The sequence below is a fragment of the Phoxinus phoxinus genome (genome assembly GCF_949152265.1).
Source record: "Phoxinus phoxinus genome assembly, chromosome: 15".
Lineage (NCBI taxonomy): Eukaryota > Metazoa > Chordata > Actinopteri > Cypriniformes > Leuciscidae > Phoxinus > Phoxinus phoxinus.
The window spans coordinates 23571664-23599335 of NC_136890.1; the positions used below are offsets into that span (position 1 = coordinate 23571664).

At 37.9% G+C, this 27672-nt stretch overlaps 1 protein-coding gene across 2 annotated transcripts in view; it reads right to left on the reverse strand.

Annotated features, from left to right (window-relative positions):
• Positions 1-27672, reverse strand: part of ajap1 (adherens junctions associated protein 1) — a 90476-nt gene that overhangs the window by 43145 nt on the left and 19659 nt on the right. Inside the window, exon 1 of one of the 2 annotated variants that reach the window (XM_079637638.1) lies at positions 17173-18055. The exons of the other annotated variant lie outside the window; for it this stretch is intronic. Coding sequence (XP_079493764.1) covers positions 17173-17201 — 29 coding nt within the window. The 5' untranslated portion in view covers positions 17202-18055. Of the gene's footprint in view, positions 1-17172; positions 18056-27672 lie in introns of those variants that run through there. 2 annotated transcript variants of the gene reach the window in all.

The window sequence follows — 27672 nt, forward strand, 5'->3', positions numbered from 1 at the left end:
GGTCTTAAGTAGTACAGCAAATCAGTGAGATTATCTTCCCAGTTTTTCAAAGACATGCCTAAGCACTTCAGTGTAAAGATGTTATTTCTCCAAACAGATTTATGAATCAGCAAGAAAAAAAAAAAAAGTGCCATACCTGCAGAAATAAGACATAAAAGTCCCAAGAAAGTGCACTGGGATTACACTGAACAACATTTTCTTGAGTTGTTTCAGAGACGTGCTAGACAGCTGGTGCTGACTGGAGCTGAGGCTCGAATCAAGTGAGCAGCAGGTCTCTCTTCAGCACCTTGGACAGCGCCTCGGCTTCTGGCTGCCAGTCACAACTGCACAACAGTGGGGGAAAGTGTCAGGGCAAGGCATGGGTGGGCAAGAGTAGAGAGAAAGCTCATTTGTTGTTTTTTTTTGTTTGTTTACTGTCAGTAAATTGGTTGTGACTGGTGGTTGCTTCACAATGAGACTTTCTAGAAAGTTCTAGAGTTCTCTGTTCCTCTGAATGAGCGGCAAACCTCCACTTGATCATCACAATCTTTAAGAAACAGCTGTAGACACTTCATATAACTTCATATAACATCTCCTATTAACGTTTTTTTTATAAACACTTTTTGTTATTCTGGTTGAAACTCTCTTCATATTCTGATAGCAATCAACAATAGAAGTGGTCTATATTACTACTTACTAAGTTATATTACTATAAATTGCATATCAGTTTTGTCTGTGAAAGTCTCAGGACCAAAAAATGTTTGTCCAATCATTGCATTCGGTCCGGAAAACAAACAAACAAACAAATAGAAACATAATTATCATTAAAAATGTATTATTATTAAGTTAAAAACTTTTGTGTAATTTAAATCTAGGTAGCCCACAAATTAGTTAATTTTAACCTTTAATATTATAGTGATGTACCAACTGTGATTCCCTGTATACTGTAGTTTATAGCATTAGTTGAGATATTTCAATGTGCTAATAATAGGCCGTAATTAATCAATATCGAATTTCAAATCAAATTGCAACCTTGTTAATTAATTGCCAGCATTTATTTAAAACTGACTTTTTGTAACCGTTTAAAAGTCTTTACAGAAACTTTTGATCAATGTAACGTGTCCTTGCTAAATAAAATAAATAAACCTTTCTTTAGTAGGCTATACATAAAAAAAAATGTTCGGGTCAATTCAATCACATTAAACTACATACTTGTCTTCATTTTAATGATGGTAATGTCATCCAGGGTGAGCAAAAGATTTCTAGATTTATTTGACAAAAATAGCATTCATCTTCTCGTGGCAGACAGGGAGTAGCACTGAAGATGCTACTATGCTGAAGATGCCGAGAATTAAACTTAAAAATAAGTAAAGATGGAGGTCGCTTTGAAAACCGCAGCGGCAAAATCCATCATGTGTTCATACAGTGTTGGGGATTTCTGATAAGCATCATGGCTTGTGGCTCAAGAGAGCATAAGTGTTAGTGAGCATGTGGGTCGAGCAGCCCTGAAATGATGAGATCCTCCAAACACTCAGCACTGTACACACACACACAGCAGCACATGCGTACAGTAAATGTGTGCCAGAACACACACACACACACACACACACACACACACACACACACACACACACACACACACACACACACACACACACACACACACACACACACACACACACACACACACACACACACACACACACACACACACACACACACACACACACACACACACACACACACACACACACACACACACACACACACACTTCCTGTCCATTCAGCCCATCTTTCCTGGGTTGTATAGTGAGTATCTCCCTGAGCAAGTCTCCATGCTGCTTTTCACACACCTAAAATAGAACTCCGCAGATACAAGAATCCTTTCATTTGCATTGCGTTACAAGAAGAAGCTCATGAATAGCTCCATGAGGGTCCTTTTGCACTCTCTCTCTCTCTCGCTCTCCTCACGCATTTCTTGCTCCGGGGGCAACTCTTCGTGATCAAACATGCCTATTCATCTGACTGGATGGAACTGCCTAAATGAAAAGCCAGAAAGATAGATAGATAGATAGAAAGAAACAGAGAGACAACAGCATCAACCATTCTTCTCTTTATCTGACAGTGATATTTGCCTTTTCCAAAAGCAGTCTGATGGAAAACAGATAACTGATGACCTCCAGTGCATTCGCTTTATCCCTCTCTTCTTGCATTATAGAAGGAGACTTTAAAGTTTGCTTTTGGCATCTCCCCGCTACTTTCGGACAGAGAAAAGGATGGATTTCTTAGTGCCTGACAGGAATAGTACTGACAACCACCTCTCCAAAAAAAAAAAAAAAATGGATGCAAAAAGACCTATAATAATAATGAAATAAATGTGGTTTCTGTGGATTCATCAGTAAAACGGAATGGACAGCCCACACGTCCTCGCTTACTCCGGATCACTGAGTACCTGTCTATAAAATAGGCCTCTTTAATGCTCAGTGGCTCAGTGTAATTCTAAATGACAAGCATCAACGTTGTTTTATTCTGGTCCTAAAACCACAGGCTATATATGCTCTATTAATAATCTATGCTTTCAGCTCGGCTGCACTACGAGGTCGTCTCAAGCACAGGGCGTGGGAGCAAGACGGGAAATGCGCTGTCTCACCTGCACACGGCCTCACCTGTAACCTGAGATGCCCACAGGCTTTTCTAAGGTTGGACAAACAGCAAGCCGTGAGGGAGCATGAAATACAACTAGAAGAGGGGAACTAGAAGATTTCTTACTGAAAAAAACAAAACAATTTTATTCAAAAAGGATTAAATTGATCAAAAGTGAAGAAATGTATCTTACAAAATATGTCTAGTTCCAATATATGCTGTTTAAAAAAAAAATCAGTTTTCAGAAAAATATTAAGCCGCCCAACTGTTTTCAACATTGTTCATAATAAGAAAAGTTTCTTGTTCACTAAATCAGGATATTAGAATGATTTCTGAAGGATCATGTGACACTGAAGACTGGGGCAATGACTGATGAAAACTCAGCCTTGCCATCACATCACAGGGATAAATTATATTTCAAAATAGAAAAAAAAAACTATTATTCTTCTTCTGAGGTAAACTCAAGGCATATTCCTCACAGCCCGTCTACTTCAAAACTCGTTGAAAAGCAGAGGAATGATGAAGCTTGATGCACTGTTTATGGAGGTGATGGGGGCGTTTACAGGTTCGCGTGGTTCACGTCACGTGGACGATTGCCATGCGCCATGTTAAAATAATGAGCAGACACATGAGAAACTGTACCTCTCGTTGATTTCATACGGATTACGAATATTTGTCTTTGATATGAACGACTAAATTTAAAAGTAACAAAAAGTGACCGAGTATTTTAAGTTGTTTCCGCTGTTATAAGAAAAAAATCCAGCAGAACGAGCCGGCTTATCCGTTGACCCAAGAAGACTAAATGATAATAATATTTCACAATATTACTGTAGTGTATTTCATTCAAATGAATTGGTGAGCATAAGAGACTTCAAAAACAAAAACAAAACAAAAAAAATCTTACCAACTCCAAACTTTTGAATAGTTGTGTATTTTACAAAATGTATCTCAATAGCAACTGTATATTTAAAGTCTTTGTCTTTTCTTGTACTAAAGAAACTATTCTTTTGGTTCTTGGTATCAAATGCTGGTCAAGACTCCAAAAAGCTCTAAAATGGCTCCCGAGATAAAAAAAAAGTGAGAGATCGCCGAGAAGAAGGATTCACAATAGATAAGAAACAATGACTTGTTCTTTTCACTGCCTTTAATAAGAGTTTGTACCTTTAAGGCAGAGTGGACCAGAATAATAACGGTTGGAGAGAGGAGAGAGGTCGACACTGCTGCATTTGAAAGCCTTAAGGTCAGCTCTGGCTCAAGCGTCTGAGCAAAACGCCTGTCCAGAGGAGCAAAAAGCAAATTATGAGCAGGGCTGGACTCCATTTTCTTCTGCACAGCCTGTGCCTAGATTAATCCTGCCATTCTACTTCACGAGTCTCCCACCACACACATATGGAGCCGTAAAGACAAGACACTAATTAAGTGACAGTGAAAGAGAAGGAGAGAGAGAGTTTCCCTAAGCAGATCTGTGAGATGAGATTACTGACCTTACTGAACATAAAGGAAGATCAGTGTAGAGGAGCCAGAGCGCTGCTGAGATGATGAATGTGGACGTGTGTGTGTGTGTGAGTGTGTATAATGTGCCCTTATGCCACAACGTGATTTGATGGTCAAAGCAATTTACGACTCGGCATACCAGAAAATTCATTAATACATAAATTACACACAGATGAGAGAGCCTGCAACTCAGAAAGTAATCCTGAACAATATTCACCCTACCTAAAATACTCTCTGGCTCTGACCTGCCTTTAGGAGTATCTATAAAGAGGACCTGTTATGCTTTTGTTCACACTTTTAACTTTCTTTAGTGTGTAATCTTGCTGTTTGAATATGAAAAAGATCTGCAAAAGATCTAACATGGTTATGGTAAGGGGAGAGACATGTCCGAAACACGTTCAAAGCGGATGACCAATCACAACACACTGATCCAGCTGACCAATCAGAGCACATTGCACTTTTCGGAAGGAGGGCCTTCACAGGGACAGACAGGAACTAAACAGTTACTGACAGACTGATAAAAAAAAGAGGAGCTGCAACAACGTAAAATAAGGTGTTTTTAAAGCATTCACGCATGAAAACATATTCTATAGACCCCCGAAACTAAATCAAGACTTAACATTAGCTGTCACTTAAAGTCTGAGGGCCCTATTTTAACGATCTGAAACGCAAGTGTCAAAGTGCAAAGCGCAAGTAACTTTGTGGGCGGATCCCGGCGCTGTTGCTATTTTCCCAGCGGGATAAATGACTCTTGCGCCCGACGCAAATCTAAAAGGGGTTGGTCTGAAGTAGCTTCATTATTCATAGGTGTGGTTTGGGCGTAACGTGAAATAAACCAATCAGAGCGTCCTCTCACATTCCCTTTAAGAGCTGGCGCGCTTGTTCCATGGCGGATTGCTATTATAACGGCGGATTTGCCGGCGCACGCCAGGAGCGGTTCACAGCCGAGGAAACCGACGTTCTCGTCAGGGCCGTAAAACACAGAGAAATGACATTGGGAGAATGATGGGAGAAACCCACCCAAATTAGCTTCGGTTAAACAGGCGTATAATTTGGGTAGTAAATGTGTAGCCTAATCTAGATTTTTTTTTTTTTTTTATCTAGATAGATCTTTTTCACATCTTCACGGACACAACAATGATTTCCCTCGTGTGTTAATATTTTTCCTTGTAATAATGTATGATTTGCAAAAATGAAAACTGCTGCATCTGTTTATATTAGAGAATCAAAGTGGATGTGCGTTAACATTATGGCCAAGCACGCGCCCTTAAAATACCATATCACTAACGCGCAACGCGCCACTGTCTTTAGACTGTTTTTTTCCTGGTCAATGGCGCAATTGCTTTCTAAAACTGGAAAATAGCACCATGGAAGTTTTGCACCGGAACACGCCTCCTCTTTGCGCTGAACCGCCCCCGCGAGCGCAAGTTCATTCCCTAATTTACCGACGTGCGTCTGTGGAGGGAAAAGTCCGCTGTGCGCGGGTGCAAAATAGGAATGATACATGCGTCGGTGTTCAAAGTCAATTGCGCTGGGTGCAAGATAGGGCCCTGATTCATTGTGGTCAGAACAAAGTCCCTTTAAGACAAGTAATTTCACTCAGCGGCCATCTTCGAAACGTCTCTCAGGAATGCAAGTTCAGCTCTTATCTCTTTGAATGGGGAAACATCAAATTCTCCAAAACTGTTCACCAAGCTTACTATTAAATTTCATATTTGAAATCACCAATGAAATATGACAACACCTGTCTCATAAATTTTGTTTCTAAACTTTTTCAAGCTGGATCAAGCTAATGCGCATGCGCAGTGGAAATGCGCGTCTGACTGTTAATATGGGAACCGGAGCTTCTAACAGCAGCTGCAGTGACGCGATGACTTTACCAATTGGCGATTGAGAAGGCGGGACTTATTCTGCCATATTAAGCGTTGCACTTTTCCCCATTCAAAACAATACGAGTGATGCGTCTTGTGCGAGCGGCAACCTTCCAGTCTCTCTCTTGAAGCCAATGCGGAAGTGAGTTAACTGCAATTCATCGACTGGCTGCTAGAGACAAGGGAGTCCTAAAGGGAGTCAATTCCATATATCCCCCATGTTAAAATTCCCAAATTTATAGCAGAAAAAATATGTTTACAGCCTGGTACAGAATTGGTTTTGGTCTATATAGCTAATTTTGCCCTTCATGAAAACTGTGAGCGAGTGAATTTTTTTATAACTCATCCGTTTAAATCATTTTAAGCCTTTAAGTCAAGCGTGCCGCACAAGCCCTGAAAAGTGAAGCCAAAGCGTTGTTGTTTTTAGTTACACTCTAAAAAATTCTGGGTTGTTTCAACCCAATTTTGGGTCAAATATGGACAACACCAAACGTTGGGTTAAAAATGTAATTTAAAAATGTAACCCCACTGCTGGGTTTGTCCATATTTGACCCAAAATTGGGTTGAAACAACCCAGCATTTTTTAGGGTGTAGTTATTTGATGACAGGTTCTCTGAGCGAATTAGTCACTAAATAACCAACAGACTTTTTTGGGGGGATCACAAACATATTAAATTCATGCTAGTGCATCTAAAACATTTTTGTGTAGCATTCCCGAATCAGTCATCTGATAGATAAATGATTCATGTTGAGTATGCTGTATTGCATAACTGCAGGAAAAAGACGTAAATAAAACTGACTTGCATTCCAAAAACAGCAGGAACCCTGATGCACAACGCAACATCATATTGCATACTATTGAAGCGTGCCTCAAATATCAAAGCATTTAACTTACACACTTAACGACTAGCTGAAACATTCGAAGACTTTCAGACTGTTTCCAACGACTGGAGCAGATTTTAAACACCGACTGTGAACACCGACTGAACGCAACAGTCTCTGACTCAGTGCGCTTGAGCATGTTCAGTCGCACGTATCAAATTACATTCATAACCGGCCTTACAATCGTTAAGTGTGTCCCCGGCTTCACAGCCGACTGCTAATCAGGAACAAAACACTGAGCTCTGTCAAGGAGTACCACCGTCTTCTTTTCTTAGGGAGAAAATATTTAATTTTGCCCATGTGAGGATGTTCAGATCTTCCTCATATTGAAGTCTTCAGTAGGAAATTAATTGGTTAACCAAAGCATAAAGCCGGTTTGATGGAATCATATTTAAGCAGAAAGCTCCCAACTGAAGGCAAATATGGAACAGTATGGAGAGGGCCGTGGGGGTCTGAAACCGTCACTGAAGCTGAATTTGATCTAAAATGCTGTCTGGTTTCAAGGTCATGACTCAAATCTCAAACTGGGCATCAAGTTTCAAAGGGGCGAGATTCATCAACATTTAGGACCTTTTATCTGAGTATATAATATCAGTAACCGCTGGATCAAAGCATGTCTAACTCCTAACTGACCCCGAGCTGGATATTTTTACCTCAAAAGTTTCCATCAGATGACTCGGCATGCTCCTTGGACAGAATCTGGGGCAGTCATCTATTTTCTCTCTGTCATACTCTACTGCTATCTGCCAAGCGTTATACTGCTTTGTCATTACTGTTCATGTCCAATCAAATGTGATGTCAATCAAATCTCCATAGAGACATCATAAGCTTCAACGCAAGTTTATTGAATGAATGTTGACTTACCAATTCTGATTGAGTTTCAGCCTAGTGTTAAGTTTCAGTGATGGAAAAGTACTATTGTTAATAAATGAATGAATAAATAAATAAATAAATAAATAAATAAATAAATACAAATTTTAACAATATCCTATAAATACATGATTTCTTTTTTTATTATTTGATGTTGCATGACTAAAATGTTGAATATGCTTGGTATTGGGAAAAAAATCCAAAGCAAGTAAAAACAGAAAACAGTAATACTGTGTTTAAATTATTGTAATATATTTTTAAATGTAATTTATTCCTGTAATGGCAAAGCTGAATTTTTTTATGCACACACACACACACAAAATATGCTGATTTGCTGCTCAGCAAACATTTATTATTATTATCAATGTTGAAAACAGTTGCTTAATATTTTTGTGGAAACCATGATATTGTACCATGCTAATTTTTTAAAAGAAATTAATATATTTAATAAGGATGCATTAAATTGATCAAAAGTAACAGTTAAGTAAATATTATATTATATTTTTTAAACTCTTTTCATCAAAGAATCCTGAACAGAATGTGTCAGTTTCCACAAACATATTAAGCAGCAAACATTGATTTTCAACATTTATAATAAGAACCATTATTAATAATTGAGCACCAATAATACCTGACAATAATTGAGAACCAAATCAGCATAAATGTGATTTCTGAAGGATCACGTGACTTCAGTAATGATGCTGAAGGTTCAGCTTTAGCCATCACATGAATAAATGAGATTTTAAAATAGATTCAAATAGAAAATGGTTGCTTTACAATATTTAATCAAATAAATGCAGCCTTGGTGAGTATAAAAGGCATTACAAAATCGTTTCACCGATAAACTATTTATACACGTCTCGGACACACACACACACACACACACACACACACACACACTGACACAATCCAAGCCATTGCAGAGTGCATTGATCCTACCAGATGTACCTCTGTTTGCTATGTATTAAATGTGAAAGGATGGCTTTATTGGTATATCCATACCCTCGGTGTGCAAAGTCTCTTAGAGTGGATGGCTACGCAAACACCTCTTTGCGTACCACCTGATATGGACTCAGAGGATTCATTGGTGCTGCACAGAGCGCAGTCATTTATATCTCTTCTGATAGCTCCTATACCAACAGAAGCTCATGTTTGGACTAACATGATATATATGGCATTTCAGCACATTAATGCCTCGTCACGCTAAATAAACGATCCCTGCTTGACCTCAATAAGTCACAGTGTATGTAAAACATCCAGTTAGCTTCAGGAACTCTCAGTGGCAGTTTATGTGTCCCTGGTGTCCATATTGCTGTCACGCATAGTTAGCAATTACACTGTCCAATTACATTTCTAAACTATCTGAGACTTGTAATTAGCATGTAAGCTAAAGTTCCCCTGTCTGCTCACTCTGATGTGGTGTTATAGTGAACTCGAGCGCAAATCATTATCACAGGCAAAAAAACATTGACTTGAAAGAAACTTAAAGACTGAGGACAAATGTTTCACTTATTCAATTAATCAAACTATAGGGCTGACTGAAAAATAAAATTAAATCTTAAACATATGAAAAACAAAATAGAAAACTGCTACCTGGCCTTAAAAAAAAAGAGCAAAGATCATTTTTAGTTAGGTAAGTTTATTTTATTTTCCTGAATCTCTACAAACTGTCCGTTTCATTGAATCATTTCTATGTTGTTCTATGTTGAACATTTCTAAATGTTTTCTGAAGAAGTTAAATATTGATGTAGATAATTTAAGGATTAGATATCACTCCTAGTGTAAATTTAGTGAAAATTGTATGGAAAACCTTTTTTTTTGAAACCTTGTTTCAGTTTTTGCATTAAATATTTTTAATTTATTTAACAATAGTAGCTTTTTGGTCTAAATAAATAACTAAATAAATACAGTATCACCCAGCATTTTCAGCATTTTTATAATAAATAAAAACTGAGATGTATTTGTCAAATACCTGAATTTTTTTTTATTTTAATTTTTTATATATATTTTCAGGTTTTTGACAATATTTTAAATGTGAATTCGGGCTGGCGGAGGCAGAAAGTGGATGATGGGTGGGCATCTAAAAGTGTGGGTGGGCCGGAATAATTTGCATCTTTTCTTTTTAGAAAAAAAAGATTGACAGACTGGTCCCTGCACGGCACTATAAAAGGCCCATGACTTAAAGGTAAAGTATGCAAGATAAAGATTAAACGGGTCATGCACACGTCAAAGCAAACAGCCTCAAATAGTTGTGGTGCGTCATGTCAAAAAATACTCCCGGTGCAGATATGTTGGATAGATTTATTATAATCGAGACGCTCGTGTTCTAGAGACACATGCAACCAAACAATCCATTAATAATCGGATTGACGGCTCAAATGGGTGATTTATTCCTTTTCTAATCTGATCGCACATGTAAACACATGATCGGATTGAAAACCGATACCGGAAAGGACTGCGCATGTGCAATAATGTAGAAATGGCGTAATGACACGCGTATGACACGCGGAACGAGCTGCAGTTGTTGTTGTTAAATAAAATTTCATAAATGAGTGTTATTCTACAATTCTCCTACCACTAGTTGTCTGTGAAGTGGAGCAGAACAACGTTCCATCAGTCCTCACTACTCTCATCCACACACACTTTATTTTGGGTGCGGGAAGGGCGCTTTTTACTGATTGATAATATTTTGATAATAACAATGTGATATAAGCGGCACGGCATAACTGTTCGTGTGCTTGTCGTCTTCTAATCAGGACCCGAAATAATTATATATTAAGCAATCTCTCTAAAACAAAGAAAAGAAGAAATGTAAGAGAATAGTATCAAAGACTTTTTATACAGAAAAGGACTTTGATATATGCACATACAGAGGGAAACTCTGTATATTTGCATGTAAAAAAAACATGCATTCTGATTTGAAGCTTGTGACAAACGCGCACATCAACCTGATCACTTTATTTATCATTCATGTAAACACTACATTCAGATTCATCTATCGGAATGAATTAATTTAAATTGAAATAAAATGTGTGCATGTAAACATAGCCAGTGCTGCTTACTCGTGACACATAGCAACACAGCTAAAAGTATTCCTTGTATCTTGTTGAGACATGCCTTCCTAAACCCTCGTACGAGCTGTGTTCGTGGTATTTGAGTTGAGGCTCAGGCGTGACGCATGGAAGGGCCGTGTTTTGTGTTTGTTTGTTTTTTCTGCTAGGTTCCACTAGTGTCGCAGAAACTGCATACTTCACTTTTAAGCACTAAAGCTCTGACTCTAATTGCACAATTGCTAACGGTCTGCACGTGAAAATTAAAACAAAAACAAAGCAGGAGAGAGAGATGTTGAAATTGTCATAATCCTAATTATCTGTTAGTTCTCTTTCAAAAGATAAAAGTGGCAAGTTGTTACGGCGTCCTGTCATCTTTGTCTCGACGTGTTTCTTTCTTAAATGCATCACAGATAACGTTTTTTTTTGTTGTATTTACATAAAAAGGACGCTGCTTGTTGGAATCTACATATTGGCGCGTAACTGTAGAGACGAATTAGCATATATTTATTAATATTAGAATACAGTTCTAATTAGGGGTGTGACGGTTAGTATATAACCGTGAGACCGACGGTTATAGTTAAACACCGTCATTAGAACTCTATAACCGCCAAAACCGTGTTATTAAAATATTTTTTACAAACATAAAAAAAAACAAAAAAAAAATACTTTTTTAGATAGGATCATAATATGCGCAATACATCGGGAGACATGGTTTTTACCACTTAATGAAGTTTTGTTTTGTAAATCGTCAGAAATGATTTTTACCACTTCATATAAGTTTTGCTTTGTAAGCCTTTCCTTAAAGCGAATTTCGTTTTGTACAAATTGTACCTTAATTTTAATAAATGTTTCATCAACCAATTGCATGTATTTAATAATATAGCAGACAATATAATAACCGTGACATTGAGGCGCCGGCGCGCCGCGTTCACTTGCATTGCGTTGTGAACTAGAGCGCATCTCATCGTAAATGAATGAAACTATGCCTATGCCTCATGCATTAGCATTAAATATCTTTGCTACATCCTTTCTAGACGGGTGCGGCTTTGAGAAATCTTGGAGATCTCCCTAATAAACGGAGGTCTGAAATATCTGCCCCTTTACCGATCAGAGCGCGCGCTGACACGGAGTTAACCCGCTATCTCCAAGAAGAACCAATTGACTCTACGGCTAATCCACTAGCATGGTGGGGAGACACACGCTATCCGCTCTTAGCAAAATTGGCACGTAAATACATGTGTATTTGTGCTACAAGCACAGCATCAGAGCGAGTTTTTAGCACTACGGGTAACATAGCCACCCCTGTCAGATCGTCACTAAAACCGAGTAAAGTGAACATGTTGGTGTTCCTGTCACGGAACTTGGAAGTCGAAAAAGATTAGGAATTTAAAATGTCATTGCACTTTTTTTGTTTCCTGTATTTAGTTAGTTTAATTAAGGTATTATCACAACAATCGTTGTTCGACTTTTTTTTTCTTTGATAAAGGTATGTAGATTTTATCATTTGTAATTTAGGCCTACTCATTCATTTTTATGCAGCTCTTATATAATTTAAGCAGCCTACGTTTTTAAAAGGATTTGTTTAGTGTGTGTGATTTATTTAAAACAAAGCATGTTCATTGCTTTTTTTTTTTAAGGATTAAAAAAAAAAACCGACGGTTATGTTACGAACCGTCACATTTGACTCACATCATAACCGTCATCACCAATTCTGAAACCGGCACACCCCTAGATGCATGATAAAACAAATCACATTTAAAATAATTATTGTTATGTTAAACGTTAGAAAATTGTATTATAAAAACAACAACAGGGTGAGGCAAGCTGTGGCCGACTCATAGATCCACCCCTGAACCAGTCATAAGTGAAACTGAAAAACTCAGTGCGAGGAGATTAAATATTACTCAAATTCAAGCAAGGGCCAGCGATGGCTAATGAATGAATAGAAGTGTGTGAGCCATTACAGCTAGCTGCCACCTCTGCTACTAGCAGATTCACAAGAACAGATTAGTGGAAAATTATGACATAATTTGATCGTAATAAATGTAATGGTTTTCTTTCCTCTTGAGTGGATGAATAATGGACTGATGCCACTAGCATCTCCCCCAGGACAACTGTTTGGCTGAGTCGTGAAATGTCATATTTCTACATTCTGTTTACTCCCATTAAATCCAAAATACCAAGACAATGCTCAGATCAGATCCAACAAATACTACAGTGAACGTCGAACAGCAACCTGACGAATGATCCCAATTTTAATCCAATAATTAGGCTGAATGGCAAAATGAAACCTTTGAGCGGATTAAATTGGTTGAAATCGCCACTCAATTAAGTGGAACTGTGCAAAAAAAATTTTGATTCGTGAAAGATATGAGAATCTCTTCAGCATCTACACACATTTTGTTATTTAAATGGTGAAGAATAGATCTTTTTCAGATGTAATTTTATGGATTGTTAAACAGATGTTCCGGTGAAAATGAATGTTGATGCCCCCCACTTAGTCATTTATGCACAAATAATCCAGTAAAGACATTCTGTTCCATTGACATTGAGCCAACGTAAACTGGTTTAAACTGCCTCGAAAGTAAATAGGAACCCGCTTGCTATCCTCTTCTTAATGGGCGTTAACAGACTGTGTCCAACGCTGGATGACTTCTATGTGCGTGTGTGTATGTGTGTTATAGTAGGTCAAATAAGTAAAGTCAAGTGGCTCTTTAACACAGTAAACAACAACAAAAATGTGCAGGCACACACACACACACACACAACCTAACTCTCTATCTGTGTCTAATACAGAACATGGCTTGGAGGAGAGGATCAGCTGTTATTACGGATGAAAAGATCTCCATTGCATTTGTACTGCAGGGATCTTCCAAACTAAAAGTTTGCAGATAAAAGAGCCAGAACAGCCACAGGCATTTACAGACCCATTACTAAAATCCCTCAGCATAACTGTGTACACAGCCCACAGGCTCAATAAAACATGTGCACATACATTCAAGCTTAAAAAAAAAATGCACTTCTGCATTACTAAAATGTTCATTTCTTGCTCTCGTGCCAAACCTAGACATCCTGGATATTTGGAGAAATCCTCAGAGTCCTTTTAACCTCATATAAAAGTGTTTACTGTTCGTTTTCAAGATTGTGTGTGGAAAAAGAACGAGAGGGAGAGAGACATGGCCCTGGAGGGCTAGCAAGCCACTGCTGGTCTTGTGCCATGACGGATAAATGTGAGGCTTTATAGAGGTGGTATTGATTGAACAAAGGCACTACATGAAACGTGTGTGTGTGTGTGTGTGTGTGTGTGTGTGTGTGTGTGTGTGTGTGTGTGTGTGTGTGTGTGTGTGTGTGTGTGTGTACGGTTCAGGTGTGCCCCCCCCCCCCCTGCCCTGTTAGACAGGCCGTGCTGAAGGGTACAGGGCACTCGGCTGCCATGGCGACTCAACATTGAACTCTAAAAAATAAAGGTTCCAAACAAAGGGGTGTTGCAGCGACCATTTTCGGTTCCCTGATTCTTTTTTTTTTTTTTTTAAACTTTTAAATCTGAAGAACCTTTTGTAAAATGGAAAGGATCCATAGATGTTAAAAGTTTCTTCATGGAATTATAGACGTCAATAAATAACCATTATTTTTAAGAGTGCGCACGTCTCGAGAGTCTGTAAGTTAATTACCTCTGCTTTATAACTTATGTGTTCAATCTGACGGGATGCTATAATATTTTACTTGACTCCGATCAAGGCTTTGAAGAAACTCTCTGAATGTGCATATGCTAATGCCGGCAATCTCCCTTGTGAAATGGCAAAAGTTACATAACCAGAATGTGTCGAGCTCTACTTTTTTAAACACGGTGTCTCAATTTTATTTATGCCTTTGAAGTAGTCAAAACCTTGAGTGACTATTCCTGAGTGGAATCGTCGACATTTTTTTCAGACTCAAATTTTCCTGGCCTTTAAAAACTCTCCTGATTAAGACAACTTCAGCTTTACTGACATCTGCGCCATTACCTGCGGTATGGAGAGTTGTTTCTGGCTTATTGAACCATTGAAGACGTTGTTACATAACAGTTTAAGCGGGGGTGGGCGCAATCAAATCGTCCTGCCATTATATCGAACCATCAAGAGTGTCAAATGAAGAGCAGAAGCACTCCTCGCACTAAACAGGCATGCATTACTGTGTGCGAGCGAGCGAGCGAGTGAGCTTGCATCCGGGAAGAGATTTTTTTTTTTACAGAAGTGGCATGCTATTACACGCTACAGTGTACATGGTAATGCAATAGTTGTGTGCTGCCATATAAGACATTGACGGCTGTACAGTGTGCACTTAAAGAACCTTGTCTGACAGGGAGAAGAAGAAAATGTAAAAATATGATCAAATTGAGTCGTTTAAACATTTTAAAAAGAAAAAAATTCACCCACCGGCTCGTGTCGAAGCAAAAAAACAAGCTAATCCTTTCCAGTGACAGAGCCCGTAATGAACCAGCTGCTGCTCAGGTCAGTACACTGATATTTCCCACATTCCCACGTCACTCTTTACTCCCCTAACGGCTTCCAGGTCAGTTAACTGAACACTGAGATGCATGCCCAGTCTGTTGCATATGAGGAGCCATTCGCCAGGTTGTGTTAATATGAGAACAGCATAATTCCTCAAGGTGCACTGGAGAATCAAGGCTCTCGAAAGCCAGAACCGTGAGAGGATGCATAACCTTGATGCGAAGATATTAAAGCAGTTGATGGAGCAATTAAGCGATGCAGCTAATAATCTTCATCAAGGCTGCTCAGCTTCCTCGGGATAGTGAGGAGTTTTATAAAGCGCAAAAGAGAGAGATTCCCCGCTGTCTCATAACTTTGGCAGCTGACCAACCTCAGACCTTGATGGTGTGCAACAAAGCATGCCTTAATATCACCACTGTGTATTGTAAAATGAATAAAAAAATATGCGGATATATATAATGCATGGGGAGGCTACATTTGTTGCATTTCATTGTGTTTTTAGCAGACCACATCACCCAGATCTAAAGCAAAAAAAAAATCCTTTGGTTTACCGGCAATTTCATACCTAATTTTCTCTATATGTCACACACTGCTAAACTCTAAACTTTGTTCTTTGCTACTGTCATACTGAACTGTTAATAATTACTGATCCTTTAAATCAATGAAGCGCAGAGAAAAGCCACTAAAAACCAAGACCCTTGAGATAATTTCTGTACACTTTCTGTCTCCGAACATAAAACAACAACGAATTTGCACAAATGTTTGAATAAGCCCAACTAACCATCCTGGATTGTGTTGGAAGACCAGTCTGGACCGTATGGCATTGCTCTACAAACTAAGAACTCATCTAAACAGAACATGCAGCAAAATAATATGTAAAATATACACTTTCTGGTATGTCACTGTAGTAAGAGTGCACCTTCTGGAGAACCGGTGAAAGCAAGATGTTGCATTCATCAGGTAATGAACAATGATGCTCTCCTGGCTCCATCATCATTCCCACCTTAAACATGCTCTCCACATGCCTCTGGAACAGCTGCTAAACAGATGCCAAATTCTGCCACTTTGAATAACCGAACTTTTAACTGTGCCGTTTTCATCATCTTTGGAATGGGGTTTCTAAGTGCTAGGAAACTATTTAGACTGGAGAAATGAACATTTCAATGAAAAGTGCTTCCTTTTTGTGGCTCTTATATTCATAGGCTGCTGTAATTCACGAGCATAGTGTATTACTTAACATTTGGCTGACTTTTTGTCCATGCAGAATGTATAATAAAGATGAGTTGCATGCATGTCTGATTTAATCCTACTCTTTCCCTATAAGTTCTAAGAACCATAAATAAATCCCTGGCCATTACAGCTCTTATGATTCTGACTCAACTTGACTTTTCACTGGCAAATTGCACACCATTTGAACCCTATGATCAAAATGTCACACAAACAGTGAGAGATGTGATTCATAAAATGGCATAAATGTCTTGACCACACAGAAAATGTTGTTCAGGCATGGTATACTGTGCTATGTGAGGGTGTGTTTAGCTGATACTCGACCTAATTTGCGCGCGTCAAGTCTTGGGTTTTGAATGGCGGTTATTTGGCGGCCCCTAGCGAGAGCTCCGTGAATAACTTCAACTCGATTCGCAATCTTGTTAATTACGAGCCCTCTAGTTATTCACAAAAACCAGCATCACTTAAAAGGTTTCCTAAGGAATAATAACAAAGCAAAGCTGTGAGATTTAAGTAAGACATCACATTAGAAACAAGTTAAGTGAAAACAGCATGACGCGCATCAACTTGCCACAAAACTCTTCACAGATGACAGGATTTTGGCAATGGGCGTTTAATGCATTCAACCTTTAGCTGAGAGATCTCAAAAGGGATATTTATTACCTGCGTGTGACACACCGTTTCAGCCACATTTTTCCAGACAACAATTCCGAATCAGTCCTTCTGGTATTCGTCCATTTATGCGTTCCAACAAACGTCGACGCTCAAGCGTAATGGTCACCTTAAGTTAGACACCTTACTCCAAATGTTATGGATGCTAGCATTCTAATGTTATATCCGAGAAACAGAATGCTTGAAATAGCTCCACGTCTCTCCAGAGCGCACCAAACGAGGACTGTGCGAAATATTCACCCAAAAAAAAAAAAAAAAACAAGGACGCGTCTTGTCCCCTTTTTTAGTTGCTCGCTGTTTTCTCCTCAGAAGTGCGCACGGACGTGCAGAGCGACCCAGCGACAGCGTGGGCAGCTGGACGGTTCAGTTGCTTCACAACAGCCGCCTTCTTTTACATTCGCAAGTTCATCTAGATTATACTCCACTGGAGAAAAAAAAGTCAAGAAGCAATGGGAACCAGGCGGCAAGGTGACGGCGTCAACATCGCCCGTGCGCTGCGCTCGCGGTCACCGCGCACTTTTTCTACATTGTCATTATGAGACCGAGCGCAGGCAAAAAACGCAAGATAAAACATTGAGATTTCCGTGGCGCAAAAGCATGTCATACATCGGCTGTAGAAGATCTTCGATAGTTCGCGCAATCTTCCTAGAGCCCAAATAAATTGGTGGTGGGGGGGGGAACAAGAGTGAGGAATGAAACACCACTTCACGGACGCGCGTGATGAGTAGAGCGCGTGAAAGCAACGCTCGTCATTTGGTAGATAGACAGATAGTGTTATCACCACTGCGCGCGCTATCCACCCTCACTCCCTCTCTCTCTCTCCCTCTCTCTCTCTCTCTCTCTCACATACTCTCTCTCCTTTCCTCCTCCGTCTGACTAACAACCTGCCAGTCCTGCTTTAGCTGACAAACCCGTGACGTCATTTTAAAGTAAAATATGTAACATTTTAGACATCCTTCCCCTTTTTTCCCCTCAGAGGAGTTCATCCGAACTCAATTCTATCCCACTCTTTGCTCGCAGAGATAAATCAGTCTGCATATGGGCTATGAAAAGCTCAACCAGTACAGTACTTTCCACTAAGGGGAGATCAGTTTCTCATCCCAAGGTTAATACAGTGTCAGCTGGGTTCACTGAAGCAACAGAGCCATATCCTGCAAATTACATGAGTGTAATGCTACATTTTTCTTCCTTGTGAAACATAGAAACTCTTTTTTGTTGTTACGATGATTGATCTTCCACTCCAATTTACCATAGAAGAAGAAGAAGAAGAAAGAGACAGCGGTGGCGTTAAATAATCTTGAATTCCTGTTTATTTCACAGGAGTGGCTTTAGCCGGCTGAAAATGAATAAAACTCTGTAGACTGTCAGGCAACAGCAGGAAAGCTCATTAAGCTGGTGCGTTTGAGAGAATGGCTTTGTGAAAACAAGCCTGATGAAGAAAATACGTTCTTGCATGTGGAGGTTTGCCTTCACTGTGGACCAAAATATCCCCACAAGGATAGTTAAACCTATCACACATTTTGTGGTGACCAGCTAATGACCCCCACGAGGAAACGGCTTAATAAACACAATAAATAATGCCTTCATAAAAATCTAAAAATACAAAAAGGTTTGTGCAAGGGTTACGTTTTGGGGTAAGGAAAAGAAAATATCATTAGCTCACTATAAAAACAAATGAAAGACATCAACATAATAGCAGGCTTATATGTATATCACTTTCTACAGCAGATAAGCAGAGTTTAAAAGATGTATTTTCTAAATGCGAGGCATGGAAGGTTTACAACGTCTGTGATCATCTAGGAAAGCTGTTTTAAATTGTGCCAGTATAAATCGGGTGTTTGTGGAAATAGAAAATGAAGAGATAAATAAGCAGCATTAAAGAGCAGTACAGCATATCAAATCCATGCCTTTACAGCAAATGTTCGGCAGATTCCATCAGCTCCGCATTTTATCGCCATTACAATCTTACTGGAAATGCGTTTTGGAGAAACGGTATATTTTAGCATATAACGAGATAATTTGCACTACCTTAAAGGGATAGTTCGCTTAAAAATTAAAATGCTGTCATCATTTACTCACCCTCTAGTCGTTTCAAACCTGTATGAATGTCTTTCTTCTGCTAAACAAAAAAGAAGATTTTTTCTTAAAAGATATTCGGCCAAACAGTTGATGGACCCTATTGACTTCCATAGTATTTTTTTCCTATGGAAGTCAATGGGAGTACATCAACTGTCTGGTTACAGACATTCTTCAAAATATCTTCCTTTGAGTTCAGCAGAAGAAATACATTTTTGAAACAACTTGAGGGTGAGTAAATTATGACAGAATTTTCATTTTTAAATGAACTATTCCTATAAATCTGATATAATGGGAGAAAAAAAAAGGATAAATACGTTGTCAATGCATGTAACCTGTATGTAATTACCGGTATATTGTATAACAGTTTTGTGTTCAACCCATGCTGAAAAAGATGGAATTTTTTTTTTCTTTGGGTATATATGCTAGAAGACCTACAGTCATTTCACTTCCTGTAAAAACACGAAATCCAAACAGAAACCTCAGTTCTTAGAAAAGAGTTGAGCAGTTTTGCTGAGTGAGTTATTCATAACGTTCTGTATGTATCAGGCTGGGTATTTACTAACACAGGATTACGGTGTAATCCTTACACTGATGATTTAAGCCTCCAATGTAAAGAGCCCGAAATGCTGACTCAAAAAAGCATTTTGACAACGACATCGACCACAGCAATTCCAGGTTCAATAACAATTTGGGCACGTTGCTAACCTGCAATAATTCGATAACTGTGATAAGTTAAACTTGTCAAGAAACTGGGGTCTTATCTGTCTTGTTTTAATTGAGCCATTACTTCAGCTTCAGACAATTGTATTATCATATGCAAATAAAGTGAAGTTCACAGTGTATTGTCTTTGGCAATTAGCCGAATCTTACTGCATTCATTCAGCTGCGCCTAATTTGATAGGCTAAGGGGTCAAGACCAAGAGTTATTGTGAGTTAGTGTATATTGTCAAGGAGGCTAAAGGTGAAGGCGTGGACAAGAAAATTCTTTTTACATGAATTTGAAGAAGAGGTTATGCTAATGAATGAAAGTTTATTGGATTCTTAAAGGGGTCATCGGATGCCCATTTCAACAAGTTGGTAATCTTTAAAGGTCTTAGTGTAAAGTTTGTAACATACTTCGGTTAAAATTCCCTTTTCACCTCCTCAAAAACAGCTCTGTTCACAGCGACCCGTTTCGGTGCATGTCTCTTTAAATGATAATGAGCAACTGCAACACCTTATAAAAGTGAATTTTGCATCCGATGACCCCTTTAAAACTTTCATTTCAAACCTACACAGATACAGTCTGTATTGAAGCAGCTGCAGGATTTTTCAGCTTTAGATGTTTTATGATGATTAGATTTTTCGAAACAGACCTAGAAAGAGATTGCAGATATTGAATCACTGTTCACCACACTGTCCATAGGAGCCCAATGTGATTTACACACGACACGTTGCTGGGATCAACATCCTATCCATCAAATCCCTAACCTTAGTCGGACCGCCCACAGTACATCCACTGACAGCCTGATACATAATCACAAAACAGGCAAATCAATCCGCTTCTATGCTTCTGTGCAATTTCTGACATTTGGGGTGCACTAGTCCATCTGGAAATAAAGTTGTGTTTAGAAGGTACAGGGTTGATGCAGTGTGTGCTTTGGCTAGACAGACTTAGCCTGCAGGCGTTTCTATGCCAGAATAATCTGCAAGGATGTTTATGCATGTCTTAATTGTGTAAAGCGTGTTAAAAACCAAACATGCTATTCAACTTATATTCAACATCATGTATTTATGTTTATGGACCATTCACAGTGACCATAAACCCAAAACTTCAACCAGAACCATAAATTCACTACTTCAGAAACAATATGTGAGACTGGACCACAAAACCAGTCACATGGGTCAATTTTTTTTATATAAATAATTTAATAATAATAATAATAATTTGGGATAATTTTGACCCATACAATGTATTGTTGGATATTCCCACAAATATACCTGTGCGACATGTGACTGGTTTTGTGATCCAGGGTCACATATACTTGTTCGCATATACTACATATACTAATTCACCCCTTCTAAAAAAGAAATCTGTTTTTGAACAAAGTCTCTTATGCTCAAGGCTGCATTTACCCATTTATTTAAAAATGTAATTAAAAATATAAAACTATCATTGTGAAATATTATTACAACTGTTTTCTATTTAAAATATTTTCGATTTTTAGATATTTAAAGATTTTTAAAGACACACAATCTACACGTAGCCTAAATAAATAATAAAATAATAATTATTCACAAAGGCTGTGATTCAATTGAAAAAAAATATATATATATTTAATATATAACCAGCAGGGTCATATATTTTATTCAATTGAATCACAGCCTTTGTGAATTCACAATAGCACTATATGTGCTATACTAGTTTTTAAATGGCTTTACTATATCAAATCGGTATAATAATGCAGTAATGCGGTTTATGGATTTTTGTCCGTGGAATTTTGGAAAATAGGAATTTTGCACTTCCCATTTTGCTTTTTACTCAACGCGGCAGTGCTCAAATTTAATCGAGGAATTGTGACAGCCCTAAACTTTTTTTTATTTACTGACTCCACACTTTTAATGTATGTTTGAAATAAAAATAAAAATAATTGTAATAATTATACAAGGCATTCAGACAGTTATCATATGGAAACTATGGAATATTTAGTTAATATTTGATGCGCATTCAGTTTATACTTTGCCCACATCTGGATAAATACATACACATTTTTACTCTCTAGTCACCTGACCATATATGTTTAAGCTTCAGTTTTGACTAGTGCCTAGTTAGCATATGTCAGACCTCCATTCCCCAAATGTCCCTTCATTAATTAGATACTCACTAGCAATCAATACATCAAGACATGTTTATATTTTGAGGAGTTAATCAATGCTCTATATTTAGAACTGTAAAACTACATAATGATTTATTGATCCTTCTTGCTGAACCCGCAACACAGTAAATTATTAGTGGAACACCTTGAAACTAATATAATATTTGGCCAGGGTCAGATCAATAATTAGTTACGAGATGACAATCCGTTTTTGACTAACTTTTTTATGACTATATTGTTTGACAGTTTTTAACAGTTTTTTTACTCGTACAAAAGAACAGCGGGCCTTGTATATTTCAAGGAATGCTCTGCATTATGTGCTCAATATTCGCAATATTCAGAGCTGTAATAACCCCTTGAAAGGTGGAATAATTGCAAATCACTTTGAACACAACATGAGACACAAATAGCAGCCACAACAATAAGACAGTGACCATGACAACCGGACTGAAGAGAGGACACCTCCTCTATCTGATAGTGAAACGTTGGAGATGAGAGAAACAAAAGGGCCTATTTGAGCACAATGAGCAGTGAGACCAAGATAGTTAACCGAGCAAAGCACCTAAGGGCTTATTTGATATGAACTCTTTGAAGTTTAGGTTTGATAGATTGGTCGCCAAAAAGTTGCAAAATGTTTGCAATGATGATGCTGGACACATTAGGCTCAAAGAGATCCCATGTGAAAAAAAGAAGTACACTTTAGCTTACATTTAAAAAGAGTATCATAGAAAAAACAACTGAATGAAACTGAATGTAATGTTTTCAGACACTTAAGAGCATGTTATTTACAATATAATGGAAATGTATTGTTTAAATTTACGTTAAAACAATTAGTTGATTTTAAGAGTGCTTTCTTGATCCACTTTAGTATGTATTATTTCATAATTGCTTCTATTGTCTTTGAAATATGGTTAAATTGTCCTGTTGAATTTACTGACAAGAATTATTTATGGTGAACTATATTAAACTTTGTCATTTCATTTCTATTGAAACGTGTACAGTATGTCATGCATTTAAATATAACTGTAATTACACATTTGTAATAATGAAGTTGCAATTTAGTCCATTTAAAATGTATGAACTTTACATGTTATATTTTTAAATGAGACTACAGTTGAAATTATAATCAATACTTTACATGTGCTTTAGTATGATAGTCAACATATCAGTCAGTATGCTTCTTTAAAGCATGTCAAAAGATTAAAGCAATGCTTTAAAATATACTTTGAAATAATACTTTTCATTTTAAGTGTGTTATTATAGTCATGAACCTTTACTCTCTTTAAGTACACTTAAAGGATAATTCCGGTATTTAACACCTTGAGTCTATATTGTAGTTTGTTTTGGATGAACAAGAGTGGTGGACAACATTTTTTTGACAATGGTTCCTCTCTCGATTTTTTGACTATAATAGAATTGGCCATGGACCCATTTAACATTGGAGTCAATGGCCATGTCCGAAAATGTCATTAAAACAACCTTTAACATTAGTTTTCAAAACTGTGCAACTCACCAAGTGATTAGTGATGTTAGTTGATGTTCCAGAAACAAAAAGTGTTGCGAAATACAGTTTCTGTATTTCTGTACAGTTTATTCGTCATTTTGTAAAATCCCATTGAATTCTGTTGAAGGACTGAGTGCTCGTTAATATAAATGTGCTACCGGAAACGGAAAGGGGGCTGTTTACATTTGGTCGATGTAGTCTTTTTGCTCGCTTCCGTTTCTCATAAGGCTAGCGAGCAGAGCAACTGTGCTCCGGGAGAGTAAGCGAAATAAACAAACAAAACCGTGAAAATATTGAAAGACGTGACCACTGACCAGTGCAATATGAAGTTGAACTCGACTGTGACTGAGTGTCCCGCGAGACATAAACATCAGTTATCGCCATCAAGTGGTCGGGAGTGTGCTAACGCTTCAGATTCAAATATTGAGCGGAAGTTACACGGTTGTGAAGTGTCTGAAAAAATAGTTCTACTATAGCAAAATAAACAGATTGGAATCATATATTGCGACGATATATTGTTTATAATCATCAACGAACACCACTAACCACTCGGTGAGTTTAACAGTTTTGTAAACGAACATTATTGGCAGTTTTAATGACATTTTCGGACATGGCCATTGACTCCAATGTTAAAAGGGTCCATGGCCAATTCTTTTATAGTCAAAAACTCGAGAGAGGAACCATTGTCAAAAAAATTTTGTCCACCACTCTTGTTCATCCAAAACAAACTACAATATAGACTCAAGGTGTTAAATACCGGAATTATCCTTTAAGTGGCCCTATATTTCATTAAAGGGCACCTATTATGGAATTTTGAAATTTACCTTTCATGTAGTGTGTAACATAGATCTAAGTGAACAAAAACATCCTGCAAAGTTTGAAATATGAAAGTGCACCATATATAAAGTTATTGTCTTTCAAAAGTAAGAGTCGACTCAGAGTCATTTTTATGAATCGTTAGAAGACCGAAGCTTTTTCTCTGACTAGATGACGTCAACTTGTCAAGTTATTTGAATACGATACGCCCACTTATTGCGCTCCAAGGCCAAGGCGACGAGACGCTGTGTTGTGAAGTGCGACTCAAAAGCCAACTTTTTTCACTGGAGCATTTGAAGACTAAGTGGCTACAATTCATATATACAACTATACCACAGAAGTATAGTCCGAGCCTTGTGCTTTGTTCGTGCCATTTTGAAGACGATTGCTTTTTAAATGCAATCAAACTTGGATTCGCGAGCCGGGTGATATTGAAGGAAGGTTCATTTCTAAGTGTATTTGCATCAGCTTCCTCCTCCGTATCACAACCTGTAAGTGTTATTAATAATTGTTGCTTTTATGTTTTATGTAGCATGCTTAATAATTATTTTGTTTGTTGTGTAAGCACCGTTTAGCTTCTAGGTCTTCAATGACAATTGTATTGAGATATGAAGTGTTTGTCGTTGTTTTCGGAGTTGTCTTAAAGAATAGAGTAATACCTCGTAGTAACGTAACTGCATTTTTTTTTTTTTTTTAAACATTATGTTTATGCATCGGGCTAACGCAAACAAAGACTGATTGTGCTTTTACAATATGAACTCTGGGCTATGCTCGCTAACATAACATTAAACTCTTTATCTTATTTTTAGTTTTTTACTACAAACTACAAAGCAGTGGACTATAATCATTATTATAACACGATTTAATTGATAAAAGCATCATTGTACTCCGTGTTAAACAATAAGTATTATCTCTGTAAACACTGCTGGGTCATCTGACCAATCAACGCAGATTAGCGTCGCGCAAAGGAGGGGTTTGGAAAAATGAGTCGTTGAACGAATCATTTGGGAGTCGGTGAGCAAATCAGGTAAAAATAAATGCATATTATACGAAAACAAAAGTGTTTTTTGACATTGCATGCACATAAAACTGTTGTTGGGGACTCCCTAAACAACATTAGGAACATTTTAAATGTCATAATAGGTGCCCTTTAAACTAAAATAGAGTTAGAATTTTTTTAATTTGGACTTTTCTCTGCATGCTATTAGAGACATCTCTGCATGCTTTTGAAAACAGTTCCTATATACCAGCATTATATGACTGACAGACACGAACGGTTTGACCTAAAAATATCAAAATTGAAACTACTGCGGAGACAAAGACACCTACATCTTGGATGCACTTCAGGTATAAAACATACTAAAACATACCAAAATTTAATTTCAAAGTGAACTATCCCTTTAAGGGTTTCACTTTAACCCTTTAACACATTCTATATTGACTATAAGTAACGTTGCACCTACATGTCTGCTAACTCTCATTAGAGTGTTAGTAGAGTATTAGTAGACTAGGTTTAGGGTTAGAATAAGTTGACATCGACAAGTAGTTGCAAAGTTACTTATAGTCAGTAGAATGTCTGTTGGGGAGCATCAAAATAAAGCAGATATCAAGCAGACAGTCCACTAATACTCTAATGAGAGTCAAAAAGTTACTTATAGTCAACACAGAATGTTCAAAAGGGACCATCAAAATAAAGTGTTACCTAATTAAGTATTCTTCTTTTTTTGAGTGAGAAGTGAGAATTCACACAAACATTTAAATTAAGTCATTATTCCCTCACCCTTACATCGTTCCAAACCTGTATGGCATTCTTTCTTCTGTGGAACACAAAAGAAGATATTTTGAAGAATTATTAACTCTTGTCGTGAACAATTTTATTGATTTTTTTACAAAAACATCTTGTTCTTATTCTAAATATCTTGTGTTCCACTAAAGAAAGAAAGAAAGAAAGAAAGTCAACAACAAGAAAGTAAATAATGATTTAATTTTCATTTTTAAGTGAACTATCCCTTTAATAGGTCTATAACCTTTCAGAAACACTTTTTTTCAACAGCCACAATTCCTTGAATTTATAAAGGGAGATTCAAACATGAAAAAAGATCAGTATGCACACCAGTAGAGCAGTCTTGAGTAGGTACTTGGGAAACAGATGGTATTATTTAGTATACATCAGAGAATCCATTTTCTATTACAGGTGTTTATGGTGAAGAATACAGAGTGAAAATTAGATTTGTTTGAAATGTTTGAGAGTCTCAGCTGCTTTAGAAAGCTCATTTTACATCAGTCATTCTGCAACTAGTGAGGCTTTCAGTTCAACAGCCACTTATCTTAGAAACCTCTTAAGAGTAACAGGCCAGCAATAAGCCCCACCATGGGCCTTACCCTCAAGACAAAATAACCCAGAGCATTCAACTGGTATTTGATGCACAGAGCTCTCGTTCAGGCAGTAAGAGACTTCTATAAGAGGATGATGGGAAGAATCACAGGTGATAGACAGTGCATGAGAGGGACAAATAATAAAACAGAACTACTGGGACAGAGTGAGCGAGATAGAGGAGCCAAATGAGGAGGTGTGAGTCCTGGCCTTGTGCATTAATTCTCTGCTCATCTATACTCTGAAGGGCAAGACATGACGTATTACCACTCCCCCCCGACACACACTGTCATCTAGCGATGCACACTTTGGTACGCACATACACAGTGCAGCTGAATATTGACTTTTAAATATTTGCATTTCTATCAGCACACATCACGTCGGGTGTATGTTTGATGTACACGTGGATCTGAGAACTCATAAACATGCAGACGCTGATATGGACACATATTATGGACCACCTTCTGCTGTTTTTTTTAAGTGGGGATCTTCACCCAGGCAATTTCAATAATCTCATCTCCAAGCTGTGGAGGCGGACCTCAGATTTGCCCGACATCTGATGTTGTCATTGATTAAGATTCCTGACAAGGCCTCTGGAGTCTAGAGTGTAGCACAGATCTCACCTGGGAAGGGTCTGAAAGCTGAAGTGAAGAAAAAGTCATTGCTATGGAAACAGGCATAATACTGAAAGCGAAGAAATGCATTTGAAAAAAAAAACAGAAGGAAGTAGATTACAGGGTACATTCGGGTCAGCAAAGTCTTTGGGGGGGGGGGGGGGGGGGATATGAGTAGACCAAGAGCCATTCTGCCTGGCCTCAATCACTAACTGTCTGATCAATGGGTATAGGTGACACTTTATATAC